General features: G+C 32.4%; 1 protein-coding gene across 1 annotated transcript; it reads right to left on the reverse strand.

Annotated features, from left to right (window-relative positions):
* Nucleotides 1-1,014: 1,014 nt before the first annotated feature.
* LOC139524819 (electroneutral sodium bicarbonate exchanger 1-like) lies at nt 1,015-25,455 on the reverse strand. Its single transcript, XM_071319926.1, has 19 exons — nt 25,345-25,455; nt 21,606-21,771; nt 20,521-20,681; nt 19,587-19,745; nt 19,017-19,150; nt 18,101-18,346; nt 17,514-17,660; nt 16,480-16,580; nt 15,847-16,021; nt 15,009-15,142; nt 14,149-14,686; nt 9,577-9,690; nt 8,071-8,235; nt 7,647-7,825; nt 6,863-6,935; nt 5,783-5,851; nt 4,131-4,307; nt 3,627-3,737; nt 1,015-2,718 (listed from the first exon to the last, which is right to left on the reverse strand). Exons 1-19 carry the CDS (start codon nt 25,397-25,399, stop codon nt 2,557-2,559), a joined length of 3,066 nt encoding a protein of 1,021 aa, XP_071176027.1. The 5' UTR covers nt 25,400-25,455; the 3' UTR covers nt 1,015-2,556.
* Nucleotides 25,456-25,888: the final 433 nt, after the last annotated feature.

Genomic DNA, 25,888 nt, shown 5'->3' on the forward strand with positions numbered 1-25,888 from the left:
TTTAACGAGAGAAATTTATGTATTACCGAAAAAGTATTACACCAGGGTTTTCGATATCACAAACTAGTCAAAACAATTACTAAATTTTATCATCGGTATAAGGACATCATTCGTAAATATAACTCAACATGCAGACTTCTTATACGTTTAGGTATTTCACATCCAATTTTTTATGGAAATATTCTTTATAAAGCACAAAGGTGTCAGTATTCACCTCAAAAACTAACAAAACCTTTGAATAGACTTATTAAGAAGGGATATAGTTACGATACTGTTGTCAGGTCATTAAAGATTGCATATTTTGGCGTTAATATTGATTCATTTATAGGGTCTTTGCATCGGAACTAAACACATTTATTCAAAAAACAGTTGTTGGCATGACACGGGTTATGTTCTTCTCATATATGTTATGATGGTATGATACTAAACCCATAACGGGAAGGATTGTGCCTGATGTTCATATGATGAAATCATAATCTTTCAGTCAGTTTAATTGAAGTCTGGAGCTGGCATGTCAGTTAACTGCTAGAAGTATGTTGTTATTTATGTATTATTGTCATTTTGTTTATTTTCTTTGGTTACATCTTCTGACATCAGACTCGGACTTCTCTTGGACTGAATTTTAATGTGCGTATTGTTATGCGTTTACTTTTCTACATTGGCTAGAGGTATAGGGGGAGGGTTGAGATCTCACAAACATGTTTAACCCCGCCGCATTTTTGCGCCTGTCCCAAGTCAGGAGCCTCTGGCCTTTGTTAGTCTTGTATTATTTTAATTTTAGTTTCTTGTGTACAATTTGGAAATTAGTATGGCGTTCATTATCACTGAACTAGTATATATTTGTTTAGGGGCCAGCTGAAGGACGCCTCCGGGTGCGGGAATTTCTCGCTACATTGAAGACCTGTTGGTGACCTTCTGCTGTTGTTTTTTTTCTATGGTCGGGTTGTTGTCTCTTTGGCACATTCCCCATTTCCATTCTCAATTTAACAATGCAATAAAAGTAAAAAAATAATAAACCAGACATCATTTGTTTTTTTATTATAATATCAAAACATTTCAATACAGAATTTCAATGCGAATTATTCATATTTGACTTGCTGTCAGACGAAGTTCGTTCCTTTAAGTAGCACCATCTATTGAACAAAAACAATTTACTAATTAACTTATACAAACTTTGACTGATTATGAGAGTAATAGCTTATCCTGCGATACATTCTTTTGCTTGATGAAAAACAGAGGGCAATAGCTAGTATCAAAGGGAAAACAAACTTGCTATTACAATTGGTACCAGCCATTATTTAATTGTTCATTATACCGAACAGAACAACTTTCTCAAAAGACTATATACACCACTTTGAAAAAAACAAAATACTAGTCATATAGGCATGCACAAGATTCACTATTAGGTTTATTTTTGCCTGTGTGGTATTTGTCAATATTTTGTTTACTGTAATAAAGGCCAGGAATTTCTATGCATATAATTAACGCTAGCTGAAATATTTTACCGTACACCAAAACAATCCCTGATTGTAAAGGCGATGACAAAATGATGGCTAATAAGACAACTCTTCAAAACTAGACTAAATCACACAGATATTCACAACTTATAGGTAAATACAGCTTTACCATAAACTAATAAAAAAGACATGTCACTATACCAGTTGAATAAATGCAGGTTTTTTTTAATTTTAAATATTTTTTTTAAAATTTTTTTTAATTTTTTTTATACATTTTTTTTTATTTTCAAGATGAAACATGTGAAATTAAATAATACAATTTCTATTTTTTTATAATGCAACTTTAGAATTTAGATGAAGCATACCTTGATAGTATAACTAAAGTTGAAAAATGAAGAAAAATAGAGATTTCATAATAGTAAAATGTATAGAAAACATATAGATTTCCTGTTATGTTTAACAACACTAGCTAATTAAAACACAAAAAACATCAGTTTACTGCTGAACTACTAGTATGAATAATAGACAATCTTAAGATGATATCCTGATATAAAAAGTTGATATGACCAGTGTGACCAAGCGGAATATGTACATACTAAGGTTACAGTCTCTTCAATTTACAATAATTCTTTTAAAGAAAGACTTGCATTGATTAGTTTTTAAGGAAGACACATATGAAAATAGAAATTAAAATACTAAACTAATTGTTAATCAATCATATTTACTGCATATATGTTTATCACATTGCTTATAAGATGTCTTCTTAAAAGCGCATTTAACTTTAATTCATTGAAAAAAACTTCCAAATCCACATGACGAATTATACGTTTAAAGTTGCTCTCACATTCAAGATACGTTGTTTAATATTTAGATAAAATATTATGATAACATGTGTATAAGAAATTCATTTTAGGTTGATGAGAAAAAAATATTTCATTATTAAGAGATTTTTTAATTAAATATCACATTTCTCTTATATTTTAACATAGAATGTCACATTTCAAATTTTAGTAATTCTTTGATATCTTAAGTTAGAATGCCACATTTCAAAGTTTGTATTTCTTTGATATTGTAAGTTAGAAAGTGACTAAGTCACATTTCAAAGTTTTGTGTTTCCTAGAGCTGTTGTTCTCTGTTTCACGTCACATTCCTCGTCAACATAAAAGCTTGGTTTAATTCCGTTTTCTTTGTCCTCTACTATTGCGCTGACAGAATCAATGCTGCTAAATGTTTTATATGGAACATCAATTTTCTCGTTGTCCTTTAAAAAAGTAAAAGACATAATACAGTATTTATATGTTAACGGCAGATTTATAAAAGGTATGGTTTCTATATTAGTTAATCAATACACCATTCAATTAGCTTTCAGCAGTTGCAACCATTCTGTAATAGCCATGAACGATTAAAGGTATATTAGATTTAAACCTGTTTAAGAGACCACTTGTACTAAGCAAAAACCTGTGTTAAAAGACCACCAATTTTAGATCCCTCTGTAGAACATTTCATATAAATTGAACATGTATTAAAAGACCACCTGTTTAAATAGACCACTATTGTTGGTCTCTTAAAACAGGTTTGACTGTACTTAGTATATCAGATGCTCTTCTTACACTAAATCTTCATTGTCAAGGACTAATCTGCTCATTTTACATTGATCGGTTTTAAATGGTGTTTCAGGTGTTATCAAGTCTTAATGTTGAATGATGTTTCAGGTTATCTTCCTTATGTCGTTTATACAATACCGTTCTCTTTTCACGGATATGACTTACCGAATTGTACTTATTACCGGCTTTGTATTAACATGAGAAATAAGACGTTTGCCTCATGTGGAGCAGGATCTGCTAACGCTTCCGGAGCACATGAGATCAAACCCATTTTTTGATGGTTTTCGTGTTGCTTAGTCTTTAATTTTCTATGTTTTGGTGTGTGTACTATTTTTGTCTGTTTGTCTTTATTTCGTCATGGCGTTGTCAGTTGATTGTCGATTTATGAGTTTGAAATGCTGTTGTGTCGTAGTTCTCCTCTTATATTTGATGCGTTTCCCTCAGTTTTTGTTTGTAAACCGGATTTGTTTTTTTCTCAATCGATTTATGAATTTGGAACAGCGGTATACTACTGTTGCCTATATATAGTTCGACAATGGACATTATTATGTTTCTATATATGTACCTCGTTGTGAGACTTCTTTTCACTTCCTGGAAGTAAATCATCGATATATTTCAGCTCATGATTTGTGTAAATACACTCCAGTACTTTTCGTACTATTCCAGTAGCTAGCACCTACAAAAAAGTATAAAGTAAATCATAATCGAAATTCATTATAGTACTAATATCATTTAATGTCTGTGTATGTTGAGCAGATTGCAGTAGCCAACTATAGAATTATTCATATACAAATACATAGGATCGCATGTTAGAATAATAAACATATTAGCGACAGAATTCTATAAGGACTTTTTTCATACAACAAAATTATACAACTGGTTTGTATGTTAATACTATTTCAAATAGATGTCTGCTTTTTTTTATATGCGTAAACGACATAGATTTGAAGAGCAGTTAGAAAGTCATAATACAGACATTAGTTGGTATATGTTATTTTAGTAACACACTTCTTCTTTTTAAGTTATGAAAAGTTAGAATTTCGACCGATTTTTTTTAATCAAAACTTACCAAAAGTGGAAAGGCAATGGAAATAGATTTAATGCTCTTCACGACCCACAATAGCACCAAACAGATTATCTGGATGATGGTAAAGATATGAATTCTCCACAACTGTACGTGACGAATGTAAGGCACATCGGGTTGGTATTTCCGTGGCTGTAGGAACAAGATCAGACGATCCACGAACTAAAAAGAAACAGAAAGAAACGATTGTCATTGAATATCAAAGTTTTACATTTCATCATTCTTTTTCTACTTTTTACTGTACGCTTCGTTATTGGATATTAATGTGAAATTTATGACAATAAACAAATGATGTGAAAGGGATAACAGTATTACAATTTAATTCTGATGACAAGTTTAATTTTATTATTATGAAATGTGATGATACCCAAGTTGTATTAGCCAAGACATTGCATCTAATGTGTAAACGTAGGAAGATAAAATCTATACTGTATGTATAATTGAATTTAACGAACATTTCTTTGTATCATATGAAAGGTTTTATTATTTAAGTATTCATTTAACATTATAGCATATAATTTTTTAAAGAACGAAAGTGTCTCATATGTCTTTAAAAGCAGGGATCTAATAAGTAATATGATGCTCGATATGATGATGTCTATATCATATTGTGACACTATAATAAACTATTTACTTACTTTTTTACTTACATACTTACTTACTCAATATATATTAAGTTATTTTTAGTTAAAACTATTGAACTGATAACTGAATGAGAATAATTGATCATTAAGTATTAACCTCCTAGTCTTTGATGGTGTGATGTAGTTTGAATATTTCATCTGCAATTATCTGCATTTTATATTGTATCTGTTTAAATTTTGTATTTGTTTTACTTAAAATTATTAAGTGAGAATTCTGTTTATTTTATGTACTCTGGGAATTTTATCGTCAGTATCATAGTCCAAGATACAAGACTGATGCAGACAGGTTTGGATCAGGAAATGATGTATGAATGCTTTAGCTATTGAAACAACTATTCACCAAAAAGTATAACCACACAAATACCAAATTCCGATGAAAATTCAAAAGGGATAGCTCCTATTCAAATGGCAAAATCAAAGGCTCAAACACATACAACGAATGGATAACAACTGTCAAAGAGATAAAAGACAAGAAATGTGAATATTCACCCATCTACCGTTGGAACTTATACAAAATGCACAGATAGAAAATGCGATAAGGGATGTTATTTAGCACTCGATGATTATACGAAATGCGTTCGGTTATCAGTCAAAAACGCAAGTCACGTGGGTAGAAATGTCTTCGGCAACATACACCGAAATGTCCTCATGACCATTCGCTGTAATAATATGTAACAACAATATATATAATATGCCTTTCTGTTTTGCATTTTCCTCGGAGTGATTTTACTTTTATCCTATAACGATAACAAATGATTATATTACTACAATATGATAACAATTACGATGAGGTTGAAATTGTGCCATTTATTCATCATCAGTACACGAACATGTCGCAGAAAATAATATATCTATGTACCTTAACCTTACTTTCCAGTATAGAAATACGATTTTTTTTCTGAAACAAGTGCATGTGAACATCCATCAGACTTGCGGTCATGTTCAATTCTTCAGTCCTTCGATTATTTTATATGCAGTATAATAAATACTCACCTGTTGTCCCCGCAATGCCGAAAATCCCATGAAGAAAAAGACCCCATATAACACTGGCATTGGTATAATCTATAAATAAAAAAAACATCATAATGAAAAACATTCTTTAAAGATGTTTCTTGGATTCTCTAAGAACGGAATGTTCAATTTTATTTAGTAAAATTCTTAAAAGTGTGTTAAATCCCATAACAAGAAAAATATCTATCTACATACAAACCTATATTCCCACATTCCTCAGGCATAGATCACCTCAGCTGTATTTGGCAAAACTTTTAGGAATTTTGGTTCTCAATGCTCTTCAACTTCGTACTTTATTTGGCCTTTTTAACTTTTTTGGATTCGAGCGTCACTGATGAGTCTTTTGTAGACGAAACGCACGTCTGGCGTATATACTAAATGTAGTCCTTGTATCTATGATGAGTTTATTTCCATAACGTTGCCAATAATCATTTTCATAATTTGATGTAAAACAGTACTTTTAAAAATCATTCATTTAATGTTTCCTTTATTCGACTATAAAACCTAAGAAATCAAACAAGTTGTTTTCACTTTATGTTATACAAACAAGTGAGAGGTTTGTCTAGCTATAAAGCCAGGTTTAGCAATCATTTTCTACATAAGAAAATGCCTGTACCAAGTGTGGAATATGACAGTTGTTATCCATTCGTTTGATGTGTTCGAGCTTTTGATTTTATCATTTGATTAGTGTCTTTTCGTTTTGGTTTTTCCTCGGAGTTGAGTATTATTGTATTTTAGAACAAGGTTGTACTGTTTTATGTTGATTGCAGTTGATATCAAATAGTTCGTTTCTATGAGTGTTAGAGTTTGTTTTCGTTGCACTTCAGTGTTCCTGTGGTTCCTTTGTTTTTCTCTTATAGTTGTTGTGTTTCGCTCGGTTTCAGTTTGTAACCCACATTTATTTTCCATCAGTCGATTTATGACTTTTGAACACGGGTATACTACTGTTGACTTTATTTACATACATATTTCTGTATATGTACCTAACAAACAGATTACACATGAAGAAAATCAATACTTGAAGAAAATCAAAAGTATAAAATAAGGGTTTCAAAAACCTACCCTAAGAACACTGGTTATGAGTACGGCCAAACCACTTAGTATACCAATAAATAAAGCTGTCACTCTCTGTTCTCTGTATAAAAATGTAAACAAATATTAGGATAACGGTATATTAAAAACACGTATAGAAATTCAAAAAATAAAATAGAGATTACACTATTGATATCCATGAACGTTTCTGCAATAAAATTTGTCGACATATTGTAGGTATTCCTATGGGTACCTGTTGTGCCCCTTTAATAAAAGACTTGTTTCTGTGCTGTAACGAATCACAGTTTATGGCCAAACTCAGTAAAGATCCCTCTAAATTCCATTAAATTGATCAATTCAACAACACTTATTGTTATCTTGATGAGTTTTTTTTTTGTTAAATGATAAAGAATTATCTAAATATATTGCCGTTATCTACCCATTTGAACTTTGGTGGATTTTGTCTTATTGGGAATCATATCACATCTATTTATTTTTATAACAATGTGTCATGATTTTTTTTCTTCATTTTTTTAAATGATCGTGCAATAAAAAAATTTACATGAGAAGAGAGAAAACAGGTAGAACTGACTGATAGTTCATTGTAACACGTAACAATGGGCTTACATCGGAGACACACGCCATTACTCGATCACATGGGAAAAAACTTAGGCAATTCATTCCATACAAAATAAGCAGTATACTATTGCGGTAGCATACGCATTAAAATGTAAAAGTAACGGTACATTTATCAATTAAAGCACTGAACTTGTGGAATTAGATAAAATATAAAAATCTGATTAATATTTCTAACCTGACTCCCAAAAACACTGGTTTTTCGCCAGGAGCTGTACATTCAGATTCTTTCTGTAAACTTTGGACATGAGCAAGTGCAGACACAGTGGCAGCTACGTACCATGGAAGACCAAGCAATGAATGAATACCCACAGTAATGGCAACTATAAACATATCTAAATGGTAACCAACCCCTTTCTGAAAATAATACAAAATACCTAAATTTACCACAAAATGTGTACGTTATCATGAACAAATATAAGTTAAATTTCCTTGGAACAGATCAGCTTCAATTGGATTATATGTATTACTTCTATTATTTTTGCGCAACTTTGAGGATAAATTCAAAAAATCAATAAAAATGCGATGTGAAATTAATTTGTTAACTAATGTGTATATGAGTATTGAAAATAATCCTGTCCATCTTGAACACAGAAGCTCACCTGTAATTTATGTTCTTTTCTATTGACAATCACAGCAGTAATTTGTTGATCTAAAAAGACTAAGATTGTTGAAAGTGCAGCAGGAACACTAGCAGCTAAATACAACCACCACGGGTTCTTGTCACTAAAGGGACTAATGATCCATCCACGACCTGGTCTTGTTGGCTATACAAACAAAATGTAAAAAGTCGTTCATTTATGTATTAGCGAGTATTTTTTATTCATTATGACACATTTTTGTACTTTTGCCGTTTCCATTTAATAATTTTAGTTTGTTGAAAGAAGACCATATCAATATTTCTATATGTTTCCTATTAACTATTTAGCTCTCAGACTTGTCCATCAATGCAACATTTAACCTTCCTGTAAGTTTTAAATTGTTTTTCTCCATACAAGTCTAGTGCCTACAAAGTAATGGTTGTTGTATTTATTGTGTTTTGTATTGTATGTACCTATATATACTTCCATTCAATTAAGCTCATAAGGTACAAATTCATCCGCCATGAGGAAAATCTTATGATTATTAATTTTGGTCTTAGCCAACAGAATCAACTTATGACAAAAGATAAGAAAATATTTTCCTCTTATATTCTGCCATTGTTTGACTATTGTTGTAATATATCTGGGGTAGTTTTTATGAAAGTGGAATACATAAATTTAATAAGTTATTAAAGAAATCGGCTAGGGTTATAGTAGAAACTAACATAATGACACCCTCCAGTTAGTTTTAATAGTTAAAAATGATAAAATGTGTAAAAACTAATTCAATATCAAAAGGCAAATTCTTGTATCTAAATCATTAAATGATATGGTTCCTAACTATTTTCAAATGAACTTTCATTTTACTGGTAATCAAAATTATAATTTACATTCAGCTGATGAAAAATTATTAAACTTCCAAAGCCAACTTGTATTTTTTGTTTAAATGTTACAAATTTTTCATAAATTGTGCAAATAATATACTTTTTCACTAATATCTATATACAATTGTATATTGTGTATAATATATCATCATAATACTGTATAGACTTATTTATATTATTATTATTTTGAGAATTCTCAGGGAGATTAGTTTTAACTAATGGGATTAGCCTCTAGAAATAAAGATTATTTATTTAATTATTTGATTTACTGTTCTCTCTTTTTTTTTATTGTGACGTCATCACCGAATGACAGTTTTCACAGAATCTGTACTTACAACCAACAATACAACTGGTGCAACATGAAGCGCAGAATCTTCGTACATTTCCGAATTGATCGAGATCCCCCATGTATTATTGTTGTTTTCAAGTTGCTATGCCTTAATTTATTAATGTGGAGTTTGAGGGCTTCTGTGTGTATCTTTTATCGGATTTCGTTTCTCTTTATCTTTGACATATGAATTTTTATTGTCCTTTTTTTTTTTTTATCTTCCAACGACTTTATACCATTTGATCTTTTTAAAGTTCGTTATAGATAAAGATTGTTTATTTGTTTTTCAACAATTAGGTTAACATAAAGACGTACCTTGAACTCACTGGGTACAGTTAGTTTTGGTGTCGGGAGACCTAGAAAATAATCAAGCAACACCATGGAAACAATGGCTATCAACACACTGAAGTCACTTACTCTTTGACGAATCTACAATGGAAATGTCACCCATGTAAAATTTCTTCTTAATTCAAACTGTTTTAGTATGGATAATTATTCATTTTCTTAAAATATGTCAATTGAAGTTAATACGGATTCACTTCGTTTGTATTCAAATAATGCTCATATAATTATTATAGTTTACGTATTTATTGACAAACACATGTAGATTAATGTATGATACAAGTTGCTTTCTTTAAAAAAAGAAATGCAATCGTAAACCCAAATGCTTGTTTGGCATTATATATATATTAGATAATTGTTTAATAAAGATGTATTGTCTTATATTACTTTTGTTGTGCATAAGAATTAGAAACTGACATTGCCTGTTTAGTGGTTTAAATAATGTAATACCGGCTTCACACATCAACGTATAGATCCGACGTACGTCGGCCGAGGTAAAAAAAATCATGCACGCTACCAAAACGCTAGTAATTTTGATGCATTCAACCTGTCAATCATATATATCTGTATCGTGTGCACAACGAGCTTACAGCGTGTATTGGGTGTGCGTAAAGCGTACCTTAGCGTTTCTCCTGGTCTTCCTACATTCCCAACTGCAGGTCTGTCTATATGTGAATGTTTGTCAATAAGTCTGTCACATTCGGTCGTCTGTTTATATGTTTACCAGTCCGTCTATGTCCACTGGTTCGTCTACATGTTCACTAGCTTTGAAATAGCTTTCGGTAAGTGCGATTATTTCAGTGATTTGTGTCTATTGTTTTTATGTAAGTGATTATTGTGCACCGTACCCATAATTTTAGGGACGCGAATTGCAACTGATATTTTACAGTTTTTTCTTGCGATGTGTTGTCCTTAAGGTTTGGTTCATTTGGGAGGGTTGGGTTTATGGCCACCACATTGTTTATGTGCCAATGTCCATTCTAAAGCCAGAAACATGTAGTACAGTGGTTGTTGTTCATAATTCATGTCGGTCAAGTTGTTTTCGTAAATTATTTTGTTATCAATAAGGCTGTTTAGTTTTGTTTGATTTTTGTTTTTAAATCTTAATGGTCGAGGCATTTAATAGCCGACTAAATAGTAGTTTTTTTTTCATTTTTGAAGGCCGCTCGGTGGCCTTTAAAGACTTACTACCACGTCATTGTAACTCTGGTTGGTATTTGTATCATTAGTGCTGGACCATGGTCGATCCTATATGCACCTTTGAGACAGGCGGGATATTTTTGTAGATCTTGTACAGCTCAAACTAATGTGAGTAGTTCCTGTACTTCTATGTCTAGTCCCATGTTGCATGGTTAGAGAGGGTGTAATATCTTCTGTAGGTTTGATGAAGTTTCACCCGTATCGGACTTCTTTTCCTAAATGAAAGCTTTAAGGCGACGAGTATTTTTGTATGCAATGTTCTCTTAACGTGTCTAAAACTTATCTGTAGCGTTTTCAACGCTCGTGTAGCGTGTATATTATGTGCGTGCAGTTTACAGGTACATGTATATATACGTTTGACAAACGCTTGAGCTGAATGATTTTTTTTATGTTCCATTAAAATTTTCCTGAAGTAAAAGCGTTCACCAAGCGTATACCTTTGCATTTCGACGTACTTCAAACTTATGGAACGCGTGTTTAAACGCTTGCGTAAAGTTCCTCTTGTGAGCAACTAAGTTACGGATACGATGATACGGACTTTGTTAATTTTCTTTTTTGACTGATTGTTTTACATTGTCATTTCGGGGCCTTTTATAGCCGACTATGCGGTACGTGCTTTGCCTGTTGTTGAAGGCCGTACGGTGACCCATAGTTTGTATTTCTGTGTTATTTTGGTTTCTTGCAGATAGTTGTCTCATTGACACCAAACCCGATATCTTCTTTTTTTATATTCGATATCTTATCGCCGACCTGGTTAAGTCTGCTTAAAATGCATGCATGATTCATTTTTAGGTTATCAGTTGTAATTAAAGTGGCACATTTAATTCGTTGTTTCATTTCTTACATCTGCATGGTCAAATGTGTATTTTTTTAAAATAAATTTTAGATTTAGATTTCAGTCACGGTTATTTTTTCCCCCTTCATATTGAATATCTATACTTATCAGTCGCATTTTAATGACGAAAAGGATTCAGAGGTTATTAAAAAAAGTAAATAATGTTGCAATATTTAAACAAAGAAAATAACTTTAAATTTGCAATATTAATGAAAATAAATACGGACATAACTTTCATAATTAATTTTAACGTTATTTTCAATAAACGATTTTTTTTAAAATCCTCGTTTTTACACCTATTTGAGGCACGTATTTATGATTATATTTCCATGTCCTTGGTCTATCCTAGACGTAAAATTTCAAAAAGTGCTAATACTTTTTTTAAAGATATTATTTTTAATTGTTCTCGTTCAAAATATTTTATTTTTTCATATTCAACTAGAACACACCCGTGATATTCGCGGGTCCGTGACGGAATTAAAGTATATAACTATGCGCAAGCCTTATTTTAGTATTAGCATTGTCATCTGATAAAGTAATGCCAATTATAAGATACACAGTTTTCTCTGCTTTCAAATCTTTCTGTTTGAACCCGTCGAACTGGAACTTATAAATTATTGATAATATTAATTATTTGGAAAACAAAAGGTCCTGGAATGGAATATTTTTTAATCAACAGCATTGTCCTATATTAGTTATAAATAAAGTTGAATTGATTGATTCGCTGTTTTACGTCATGCCCGCTAATAGATTGAAAACTGTACCTATATGCCTTATTTTAGTCCAGATTTTTAGTATTCGTATTGTTATCTTAGAAAGTCTAACTGATTAAAATACTACAATAGGTAACAATTTGACAATTAAGTAGTGTCAACCCTGTGATTATGACCCGTGTAATACTATATAGCATATTAATCCCGAATACACCGTTTGGTGGTGCGCCTGTCAGAGGCGGAACGTACAGATAATCGATAACAGGTGAATATACTATTGGTATCGGTATCGGACTCGACCCGGAACTTCTTAATTATTGGCAATATTAATAACGTGGAAATCAAAAGGGCCTGGAGTGGTGTAATTTTTAATGTACACCTTTGTACTATATTAGTTATATATAAAGTCGAATTCTTTGATTCGTCGTTTTTACGTGATGACGGCTGACAAATTGGACCTCGTAATTTTAGTATTATAGATATCTATTTAATTTTATTTTTAATAACCATTTTTTTTTTATTAAAGTTGCAATATTTAACCAAAAAAAATAACTGTAATTTAATCATATGCAAGAAAGACTTCCCTTTAATTTCAGTATAAAAAAATAAATAGCTTGCTTTTTACAACATGTACATCTTCACTAAACGTAAAATCTAAAATAAAATGCTACTAAAACTCTTTCTAAAGATTTTATTTTTAATTATTCTCGTTCAGAATATAAAGCGCATTGTTTACATGAAATCTTATCTCATATCTAAACACAGCTGGTTACATCGTTTGACTAATTAAAATACTACGCATGTAGGTTAATATTAGCAGCTTGTAATCGTGTGCAAGAAAATATTATATCATAATAAATTTCAGATCATACGTAAAATATCTCTATAGCAACTTAAGATGCTAATGCATATTCAACAGATTTGTAAGCTATTGCGCATGCATTTGAAAGGTGGTCATAGCTATTGCGCATGTATTTGAAAGGTGGTTATAGAAAGACCAGAAGTGTTCCGACTAACATCCGGTGTTCCGAAAGACTACATCACTCGTCCAATATATACTGCGTAAACCCTCAGGGGTTTACGCAAAAAAGATTATCATTGGTCATCTCAACTCGATTGCTTTTCTCACTTTCGCTGTACCAGCTCAAGCGAGAAAATCAATCTCGTTCAGATGATCAACGATAATCTATAAATATAACCCATTGACTGAACATCTGAAGCTAGGTCCGAAACCAAGTTGCAATAAACAAAATTTAAGGTAGATGGGGTGTCTAAATTATAACCCATAGAAAATAATTATTTGCCAAAATGTAGTTTATATCATGCTTTGAAATAAAAGAAAGAAAAAAGAATTGGTCACGGGCCTTTGTTTCTCGCTACAGGTTGTACAAAATTGACAAATTTTGTATAGATTATGAATGGAAACCCCAATTTACTGCCATAAAACAAAAACTACACCATAAAATTTTGAGATAAAAGTATGAGAAGATAGCTCTAATATTATGCTTCAAGATATAACAAATTAAAAAAAAATGGGGTCACGGGACCGTTTTTTTGCTACATAATAAAATAGGTAAATTCCTAACACATTTTTTTATATACATCTCCTCCATCAATATAAATTCAAGTATGCAGAGGTGAACCGAATTTCAGGAAATCGCTAGAGTTGAAAAGATTTTTGAAAGAAAGAAAGAGAGAGAGATAGAAATATTATATATATTTTCAGTTTAGATGGAGAGAATTGTGTATAAGAGGGGTTTCCTTTAAAAATAACACACAACAGCAGGGAATACTTACTACATTTGGAAACAGTGAGCTAGTTTTGAATGAAATCAATAAGACTGTTATTCCAAAAGTTCCAGCAAATAAAATAACAGACAGGAAAAAAACATCTCCATAATATTGTTTAGGATCGCAACCCCAGCTTCCACCGAACTCACTACACTCGGCTGGTGTCAGACCATTCCAGTTGATACTTATATTGCTGGTTGTAAAATTTTCTGTTCCTGTGCACGTATAGTTGGTAAAAGCACCATAGGCGAGGGCCCCAAGCGCTGTTGTGACGTTTTCATTACATGTACTGCTACATGAACAGTTGAAAGGAATAGGGTCATCGGGATGAAAGTTAACAGGATAATCCTTTTCTATCTCAAATAATTTCTTGAAGGCCTCCACAATAAATATCACTGCAATCAGTGTAGCAAAACTGTCCTCTGTGAATCGAGTGATATACTTGACGCATGAGCTTAGGTTAAATATGACTATAATAAGAATGAAAAGTACAGTCCACATTCCTACCCAGAATCTCGCCGGCATAAAATCCCAATCATTATCTCTGCAATTAAAGATATGTGAAAAAACATATAAAATTCATGACCATTATCTCTGCAAATAAAGACATGTTAAAAAAACATATAAAATACATGACCGTTATCTCTGCAAATAAAGACATGTTAAATCATGCTATATAAAAAACACCAATAAAAGCGCAGTTCCTTAGCTTTTTGTGTGTGTGTGTGTTGTTTTTACTTCTGTTGTGGATAGACTGATTTTGTGCCATGTATTGATACCCAATATCTTTTGTTTTTCTATAAACATTCATTTTTTCTATTACATAAAAAGATCACACCTTTTATTAGATAATGATATATACTTACTTGCATAAATTATAGATGATTGTTTCCAACACTAACATGGGACCTGTGCTTCCTAAAATATTCATTGGTTGTCCTCCACATAAGGCGAACAAGACACCAGAAACTGCTGCTGCAAAAATACACTCCATCACTCCCTAACAAAAATATATTTTCGTTTAGGACTGGTCTAACCTGCATAATGATTCTTGTATTGGCATTGGTTTCAAGTTATATCAGTCGGTACAAAGTAATAGAATGGCATATTCAATTATCTAACAAAAGTTGACCGATTTACAATAAGATTTTTTAGGACTTTTATGTCCTCCTTGCTCTTCAACTTCGTGCTTTATTTAGCCTTTTTAACTTTTTTGCTTCGAGCGTCTTATGTAGACATCTGGCGTACATAGTTTCAATCATGGTATCTTTGATGAGTTTTCTCTCAATCGATTGATGGCTTTTGAACAATGATATACAACTGTTGTCTTTATTTATTTATGACTGATCATATTGTATTGTAGAGTTGTATGAAAAAAGTAAAAACACAAAAATTCTGAACTCCGAGGAAAATTCAAAAGGAAAATCCAAAATCAAAAGGCAAAATCAAAAGTCCAAACACATCAAACGAATGGATAACAACTGTCATATTCCTGACTTGGTACATGCATTTTCTAATGTAGAAAATGGTGGATTGAACCTGGTTTTATAGCTAGCTAAACCTCTCACTTGTATGACAGTCGCATTAAATTCCATTACATTGTCAACGATGCATGAACAAAACAAACATACTCAAAGAGTAAATATGTGTCAGTATTAGAAGCAATATTAGAATACAAACTATTTCTGTTCGATAAAAACTCACCATGTACTGATCTGTAGCTTGACCAAGCAATCCACCAAATGTTACGTTTGGTGTCAAGGTTCCAAGGAACACATAGACAAATGAAGCAAAACATTGTATATGTAAGGAATCCTTGAAGTCAGAGGGATAATGTGGAATCTTTCGTTTTACATCGTCTATTAAACCCTTGAATGGTCTGCAAATATAGAACAAAACCTGTCATTTGCATGATCCATCCCTTACACAGCAATATTTTGCTGATAATGCGTCTTTCGCAGATAGACCAGCTTTTACTCTGATTCACATTCAATAAGGAATAAATGATAGATATTTTTTTAAATGTCCTGTACCAAGTCAGGAATATGGCAGTTGTTATCTAATAGTTCGTTTCTATGTAGGTTGCATTGCCGTTTGTTCTCGTTGCACTTCAGTGTTTCTGTTGTTTCGTTGTTTTTTCTCTTATAGTTGATGCATTTCCATCGGTTTTAGTTTGTAACCCGGATTTGTTTTATCTCAATCAATTAATGACTTTTGAACAGCGGTAAACTAATGTTGCCTTTGTGTAAAAGATACATTTATCGAATGCTGGATTAAAGTGTTAAACGTCAATTTAAACAATATTTTAAATTGTTCTGAAAATCAGTACAAGCTTACATTTTTGACCACGAGAGTGCCGGGTCATCTATACTGTGTCCTTCTTCTTCTGCTGGTAAAAGTTTCCCAAGTAACGGATTAACTGAATTCTTTCTAAAATTCTACAAAAGAAAATAATATAATGTAATACATGTTTCATCCGAATTAATGCTCCATTTGATGCCATAAATATTAATATGAATCGATCTTTAAAAAAAAAGATACAATCAGAAAATATAACGTAAAGCATGGTACTAATGCTAGCAATAAACTCATCATGGATACCAGGATTGAAAGTTTGTATTTGCGCCAGACGCGCGTTATGTCTACAAAAGAATCATCAGTGATGCCCTAATCAAAAGGCGTTAAGAAAAAAATTGAAGAGCATTGAAGACCAAACATTCCTATAGGTTTTGCCAAATATAGCTAAGGTAATTAATCTTTTCTTGAAGTAGAAAAGACTTAGTATTTCAAAAATGTAAAGTTGTAAACAGTAAATGTATTATTATGATCATATAAATGATAATTCATGTCAGCACAGAAGTGCAGACTACTGGGCAGGTTAAAGGTTTAATTGACATGCTTGCTTTGTTTGTATAAATGTTTGCTAAAAAATTGTAATTTAGATTAACATATGTAATCAATAGATACGCGGGGCTTCAACTTGCATACATTGCTTAGATTCCAAAAAAACATTTATAAGTATTTGAATTCAATCTGAAAACCTGCCCATCTATTGATAGCAGATGTCAATCTTAATAACAATGCTTGAGCAAATATTTGTCCAACAAAGCAAGCGAGTCAACAAAACATCCAACTTGCTAACATTAAAATAACAGTTTTAACTATCGACTGTATTACTAGTAAGTCAACACTGAGGTTCAGAAAGTACAAATTCCACAGTTGCAGGTGAACTAAAAACTGACTGCCACGGAATAGTACAATATTGCTGAAAGAGATGGTCATCACCAATCAATCAATCATATGATAGAACTGAAATCATATACCAATAGGCGTGTTGACAAAACTTAAAAAAAAAATTGGAAATACAATACCTGAGATGGAACTTTCGAAGGTGGTTCGAGACGAATTTTTGGATCCCATTCCCCAGGTGGTAGAACCGTTACTTGTTCCATGAACTCGTCAACACCAGCCAAGAACTCTTCTTTATCAAGACACTTGTAAGCTAATTCACGGAATATCTACAATACGATATACAAGACATATATTTCTACGGAATATATAAAATTGTATATACAAAGATGAGTATCTAGAAAACAAGATTGAATTTCGCGGAATGTCTAAATACAATATACACATATGGAATATGTCAGAATTTCTAAACTTTAATACATACAGATAAAGTATCTGGAATAAAATATACACACATGGAATTTCTACAGCGTGTCTGAAATACATGTTAGCAAATGGAATTTTCACAGAATGTTTAAAATAAAATTTACATAATTGGATTTCCAAATGAGAAGCAACCAACGTTTTCAAATTCTTTAACATTTTACTGGTTTCTAATTCATCCAAACCATTTAAACGATGCATGATAATGAAATGATAATGAAAATAAATCATGAATTTAATACTAAAATCGGTCATTATAAAGAAACGGAGAAAAAGAGAAATCTACCTCATCAACCATCATAGTTGATATGCATCTTCCGAGTTCCATTAGCTGGGTCATGCTTCCTTTCGGTCCGAACATAAAACAAACAAAGCGTGACGGCAATGCCACTTCTGTTACATCACCAAGAAGACGTGGCTCTTTTAGCCTCACAAAACCAATCAATCTCTTCTCAAGCTCTTCAACTTCTCCGACCATAACATTGGCAGCCTCGGCATCTTTTGGTATCTTCCTCATAAAGTTCAAGTTGGGCTAAAAATATTTTGCACAATTATACTTTATTCAAGTATATCAACATATTATCAAGTCTTTTAAAACAATGTAGATGCATTGGTTCTTTGAGTTACGAGAAAATAAATGGGCAATCGTAAGGATTTCAAGCATAAAGAAAATAATAAGTTGTGTTTTTTCATGATCCAGATATTTCTGTTAAAATTGTTTTCATTTATAGCATATAATGTCACAGGACCCAAATTGCACCTATTCAACAAAAATAGCTGTGTAAATCTAACACGTTTTCCTTGAGACTAAGCACTTGGTATTATTATGATTTGACATTTTACACGTCTTTCAACATAGTTGAATATAGGTCAAATATAAACAAAACGTTCACTGTAAATATCAACAGATAAAGTGAATCTATGGAAACGTCGTCATGCGACGTTCTCAAAAAGTCATCTTTTAAAATGAGCAAATTGAATATGGAATCCTCGATCGTTATGAAGTTGGATCAAACCCATATTTCTATGATTCAATATTGATTCAATATAAAATTAAATTGATATAACTATATAGTAAACAAGGATACATTTACAAAAATAAACACAGACCGCAAAACATTTGACTGGATAATAAAAAAACGTAGTTGAAAAAATGTCAAAATAGGTGCAATTAGTGTACCGTTATGTTATGTATATCTAACCTTATAACTGGGACTAGTTGGGTCAATCATAAGATCTTGTGAACTTGGAACACTATGCAGTCCAGAGCTATCCATACTTGCAAGACTGGCACTTGATGCAAGTTGGAAACCATATCCTCCCTTTTCTGCCTCCGCTGCAAATATTATTAATAGATTTAGATGGGGAGAAAAAGGAACACTTTGGAACAAATGTGAGCGTCCATTTCCTTATTACTTTTATTCCATTTAACACCCAAATTTTCATTTTGGATGATCAATTGATTATATGTATATTTATTATCATTTCCTCGTACCACATAATGTTTTCTTTGTTTCAGTTTTGTTGGTATATATTTAAATAAATAGATCATTTAACGGTACAGGTCACAAATTATTCTATATACAAGACTATTCATGGATCAAACATTAGTAACCCTGAAAAAAGACAGCATATCTACGAAAGCATAGTGGAAAATGAATTTCATTAAAGTTAAGAAAACATGTAATAAATAGGTGTTTACATTTATAATTAACTAGGTTTATTTTTCAAAACAGTTATTTAACTTAAACATAGACGAAATGATCTCGTACATCTCTCATCAGCAATATCAGACAGAGTTCTGCTTCCTTTAGGTGCCTTCGAACGCTTGATATGGCTGTGTTTATGTCCCGCCAACATTATATCCCTAAGATGTGGGCGTAACCTTGTATCCATATCATTCTGATCCTGCCATTCTTCAAGGAGCTTGTCTATAGTTTAAATAAAAAGAAAACAAAGTTAATATATGTTAAGTCCTAAATCAGGAACCTGATGTTCAGTGGTTGTCTCCAAGTTTGAAAGGTTTTAAACTAGTAATGTTTTGGCCCTTTATAGCTTGCTGTTCCGTGTGAGGAAAGGCTCTGTGTTAAAGACCGTACTTTGACCTACAATGGTTTACTTTTACAAATTGTGACTTTGATGGAGGATTGTCTCATTGGCACTCATACCACATCTTCTTATTTCTATATTAGATAGTACTTTTGTCTTAAAACAATACAAGGAACTGAATCTTTTCGTGAAGACTCAAACATCTATGATTATATTTTTTTAATGGACATGACAGAGACATCAGTGACTAGTACATTGGATTTATTAATGAACTGATAGCTAAATTCATTTGAAGAAAATACATATTTTAATCCATTGCTGAAATCTAGTTTAACGTTTCTCCTGTCTAAAATAAAATAGGCAGGTATGAATTCTTTTTTAATTTGTTATTCTTTTTTTACCTTCAATTTGGTTCCGATTCACTTACAAAAGTGCCAATTAAACTAAAAAACAATGCTTTTATAGCTTACTATGCGGTATGGGCTTTGTTCATTGTTAATTTCTGTGTTATTTGGTCTCTTGTGGAGAGTTGTTTCATTGGCTATCATACCACATCTTATTTTTTATATGGTAGACCTGGTAAAGCGTTTCAAAATAGCTTAGATAATACAACTCTTAATATGAGTAAGTTTTATTTTTATGTAAATAGTACCTCACCATTGACATTAGATAGCGAATGGGCATCATGGTCTAGTGTAACAACGCCATCCACGAAAGCACATCGCAATTCAAACAGCGAGTGCATAGACAAAGAGGCAACATGAGGCTTGGACCAGCGTTTTCCTCCTTCTTCCAAATTTTCTTCATATTTAACCCACCTGTTTCAAAATATAGCTGACAAAATGAAAAAATATGGAAAAATATTCCTTTTTAAGATTTTTAGGTTTCTTATAAAATGGTAAACATTAAACTACCAAGTGATTCAATTGAATAGAAACGGTAGTATCTTTATATTTGATATCTCAGTGACCGTAGCTTATACGAAATTAAGAATCAGCAATCTGTATCTATTAAAATGTATGTAATTCATTCACTATTCTGATCAAATCGACAATCAATCAATCATCAATTCAAAATATAATAACAATGGAATAAATTGATAACAAAGTATGAAATATGTAATTAAATGACGCTTTAGATAACATGTAATGTGAAATTCACCAATCATCTTGTGGTTCGTTTGATTTCAGCTCTTACTTTGGTAAAAATCAATTATGATATCAAATACTCACTTTCCTCTGAATTTCCTATTGTAATTTCATGAAAAATGCTACTTTGCCTGATGATGTTACATAAAAGGAACTCACCTGTTTGCATATCATTGGAAAAGAACGATTGTTTTCTGCATATCGTCTACAAATCATTAGATTATATCATCAAATATCGTCCAATAGGATAGTTCTCCACTCTCAGAAGTTAAATTGTAAATATTTGAAATGCTCGACATGCCTCGCGTTTTGAAGGGCAATTTCAAAGGTCTCGAGTGGAGAAATATCTCTATGCAGTGGTATAATCTAGAGCTAACCTTGTTGATCAGTTCTTTTGAAATTGGTCTTACTTTGTTGATTCCTCGCATTACTTCTGTTTAAGTTTGTCTAAACATAGTGGTTTTACCTTGTCGATTCTTTCCGTTCAAATGGGTTTAAAAACTTTTAGTTTAACCTTGTCTATTCCTTTCATTTTAATTGTTCCAAGGATCAAATGTCTGAATTATTCAATTTGGTCTTAAAGTTTATTTTTACCTTGCCGATTCTTTCCATTCATAGTTATCATAATGTTTCCGAAGAACGTCTAATTCACAGAAAACGCTGTGAGCTTTATGCGAAACTTCTCTTCTATTATTGTTGATTATTCTCTGAACCCAGCCCGTAGGAGCATATTCAAAAGGTTGATCATGTAAGGTGCTTCCTAAAAAAAATAAATCAATTGAAAATAATTGAAAACTATCAATTTGTCTCATGAAAAATCATACCACATTTCCTTATTTTAATATGTTAAAGTATGCTAGAACCGACAGATTATAGATAGTTAAGAAATAAATACTGCATTCACAGAACATAATTCTACACGACAAATTAGATATATATAGAAAGTCTTTTAAGAATTAACGTATATGATTCTCGAAAAGCGTTAAAACACTATACAAATTCTGATAGAATGATCTTGCGGGGGAAAACTGTACGATCTTAATGATGCGATTTCGCGCCAACGGATTAGATTTAGCCGTGGCATACGGAATTGGTGATGTGGCTCTTTATGATAAAAACTACATAGTGCATGATACTTTCCCAACTGATCTTGATCAGCATTGGGTAAATACGGAAAATCAACCCATGTCGATAAAAATCAAAGATCGAGTAATACGAACGTTTCGTTCCTCCAGTTTCTGAGAAGGATATCGAAGAACTCGTTTCTACTCAAACGATTGCTAATACCGGAAAAATACTAGGTGCTCAGTTATAGTATTTAACGAGTGGGGGTCAGAAAGAGCTAAACACGACGAAAAAATTCCAGATTTGCATCTCATGAAACCGGAGAGTGTGGATTTTGGGCATGAGCGGTTTATTTTGGAAGCCTAAAATAAGAAAGGAGGCGATAACCAACCAAATCTCTATATTAAATCGTGTGTGGTCTACTCAGACCCCTCAGAGACATGAATATGCACATGGATGAGAACGATGGTCGCTTTGCTCCATTCAGGCGTGTATTTGATGCAATTAAAGATGAAAAATTTTGTTGTCCACAGGACTAGGAACGAAAACGCGCAGAGCCGATCAAATAGCACACGAGGATGAAGAACTCTTATGGGTAAACAGTGGGTTTTTTGAAAGAGTAGTGCTACAACTTTACAATACACCGATTTCTTTTATAATTTTCCCCGAGTGACTTTATTCTCCCTAGACCAAGCAGTGTTGTGGTCAATGATAGTAATGGTCAGTCGGACGATTGATATCTTCTTTAGTATGGCCTTTGAGGTTTCTTAAAAGCTGAGACCACATTTTAAAAGAAAACAGCAGATAAAGGCAGTTAATTCATTCAAGAGGCATAACGTCAACTCTCTGATGAGAGATTTTATAAGAAATTAAACAGCGACTCCACCCCTCAATTCAACAAAAAGGTCAGCACAAACTTGAAAATTATGTTTGAAAAGGATCATATAAATGAAGACACATTTAAATATCTAAATCCTGAAAGATTAAAGCCGGGCGTTTATATCTTTTTATCTTTTTCCCAAAATACACACAAAGTAAATAATCCAGTTAGACCAATTGTTTCGACCAATGACCACCCTAAAGAGAAAAATGTCAGAATTGATTAGACCACATGCAGAAAATTTATCATCCTATATACTTAGTACAAGACATAACACTCTATTTTAGGGAAATATAATCCTTGAAGCCTCTCCCACCTGAAACAATGCTTGTCTTTCTTGATGTTATATCTCCTTATACTAGCATCCCCTATGGCGAGGGTATTGAAGTCTGTAGGGCAGTCTGTAACTCCCGCAACACCTTACATCCACCAACTGAATGTCCAGCTTCTAACTTTTGTATTGATGTGGTGGGTTAACGTTCTCCAAGTTAATGGGACAGCAATGGTAACAAAGATAGCCCCGTCTTATGCCAATACTTTTATGGGGAAATTAGAACAGCGAATTCTTAATTCCTCTATTTATCCACCCCTCTCTTGGTTCCGCTTCAACAACGATATTGACATAAAAGTGGAATAATACTGAACAAGAACTAAATTTGTTCATTGAGCTTGCCAACGATGCTCATTCTTTAATAAAATTCACTTATAAAATCTCTGACTCTTAGATCTCATTTCTTGACACACTAGTACGCAAGTGAAGGATGGAATTATCTTAACATATCTGTATTGCAATCCTACAGACGAACATCACTATCTTTCACCCTTGAGTTGTCATCCTAAAAATTGCAGCTAGAGCTTCCCTAAAGCCAGGCCATGCGAAAATAAAAGAATTTTGCCCCACCAATGATACTGCAAATACTAGTAAGCGACTACAAGAACTTTGCCGATGCCTACAAAATTTGGACAACAAATGAAAAGAAATTGATAAAGGTTTCTCTCGTGCTAACGACATCAGCCGAGATATATTTTACAATATAAAGACAAATGGTCAACAAAAGAGTTTCGTTTGTGCCGACTTACAGACCCAAATTTGACAAGTTATCACACATAATCCTCGAAAATTGGAAAGAAAGAAAAACCATCCGAAACTTTCCAAGATCTTTCCCGAGCCACCTGTACAGGTTTATCGTAAGTCCAAAGTAAAGACTTGCTGTTTCGAGCTGATTGATCCTCTAAAGCAGCATTTTCATTTGTTGTCTATTGTAAGAAATGCGGAAACAAACGATATCTGACTTGTAAATAAATAATGAATACCTAGACTTTTAACATTCACTCCACTTGTAAGGAATACATCATATTTTGCAATGTTAAGGCTACAAATGCTGAATATTTTCTCCAGTGTCAATGTGTTAAACAATGTGTTGGCGCGTCAGCTAGAACATCTATTTCACTAACGAATGAATGGCCATTGTTGCAAACCATACCGTCTCCCTGATCATTACAATCATATACCACAACACTGTTTGGTATTGGGAGGATAGACTCACTTTGGAAATAATTTGATTAAGAAAATTTAAAACCTTGTTACAAAATGTGATCAATGAAAATATGTAGTTCTATTTCGAGCCTCGCTTTTCATTCAGTTTTATATGACATTTTACTGCGCAGTCTCTTTGCTATTCTTTTACCTTTGCCAAATCTTAAATTCTTGAATAATGCCAGTTTAAATCGCAGGGTTCTATTCATTTTGGTATTTTTAAGTACGAAGCCACGTTCAATTGCTTAATCTTTGTCAAAATATTTTTTTCCGTTTTTGTCATTATCAAACTGCTGTTTATTTGGGGTGTTCAAATACGCAGCCTCTGTTGTAAAATTAAGTCTTCCATTATACCTTTTACAATGATGATCACAGAAGTGAATGTTTTCAAATATATTCGCAAAATCAAATAAATAGTACCCGACTACTCATGATCATTTGGACAGACATTTACTTTCAAGTCATTTTCTTATAAAACGAAAAAATGCATTTCATACTGACCTTTCATGTGTACTCTATATATCATACTGAACATGCATGAAATGTTTGCAACTGGACGTTAAGCATCCCACAATCAATGAATTCTCGATAAAAGTTCTTCCGCGTACCAGCCGTAATGTACTTCACCGGCGTTAATCAATTCTTTTCCGATTGTTTGTTTCGATGTGTGCATATTAATAATGATGAAAGGGAGTAACCTATTCCTTTATTCAATTACACGAAGGGCTATTTAAGAATGTATTTACATCGTACTTGAAATAAATAAATGAATTAAAAAAATGAATATTTTTTTTAAATCGTTCTATTGAAGAAGCATTTTACATATTCACACAAGATGACAAAAAGCTTACTTTGCATATCTACAATATTTCTTGGATGCAGTCCCTTCCTGTCTTTTCTGATCATGATGTTGCTGTAAAGAAAGCTTTATCCTGGTGATCCACTTATAATATGCAAAAGTATAGGTCTAACTAAAACTCTGGGCCAATCATTTCAAAGTGCTATATATACTTAAAAATACGCTATTAGAAATATAGAAAACTACAGTGCAAAAAAAAGGTAAATCGTGTTTCGATTGTCTTTTGTTTAGTACATCAATAAAGATGATAATCTGATATTTCAATTCGTTACTCCATGTATACATGTCAGAGTGCTCCATTTACACAAAACCTATGATTACCCAAGCCAGTTATAACTGTCTTGGTACGCATGTCCTGTATAAGGATCACCATACATTTGACACGCATTTTTTGTCCGGGATAGACACCTATAACATCAGTACGAAGGGGTAAATATGGAATGTTAAAAAATATTAAGGAATACAATCATAATAATGTACAGCGTAATTTTGTTTACGAGCTTGAGGGCAAATAAACAGGACGAAACACACCAACA

Source organism: Mytilus edulis, chromosome 1 (genome assembly GCF_963676685.1).
Source record: "Mytilus edulis chromosome 1, xbMytEdul2.2, whole genome shotgun sequence".
In the NCBI taxonomy this organism is placed as follows: domain Eukaryota; kingdom Metazoa; phylum Mollusca; class Bivalvia; order Mytilida; family Mytilidae; genus Mytilus; species Mytilus edulis.

Excerpts from the sequence above, each read along its gene's own strand:
- LOC139524819 (XM_071319926.1), bottom strand. The coding sequence starts at position 25,399 with ATGATCAGAAAAGACAGGAAGGGACTGCATCCAAGAAATATTGTAGAT. Across the intron at positions 14,687-15,008 it reads ATCATCTATAATTTATGCAA|AGATAATGATTGGGATTTTA; the intron begins GTAAGTATATAT and ends CTTTAATTGCAG. Across the intron at positions 2,719-3,626 it reads AAAAGAAGTCTCACAACGAG|GACAACGAGAAAATTGATGT; the intron begins GTACATATATAG and ends ACTTTTTTAAAG.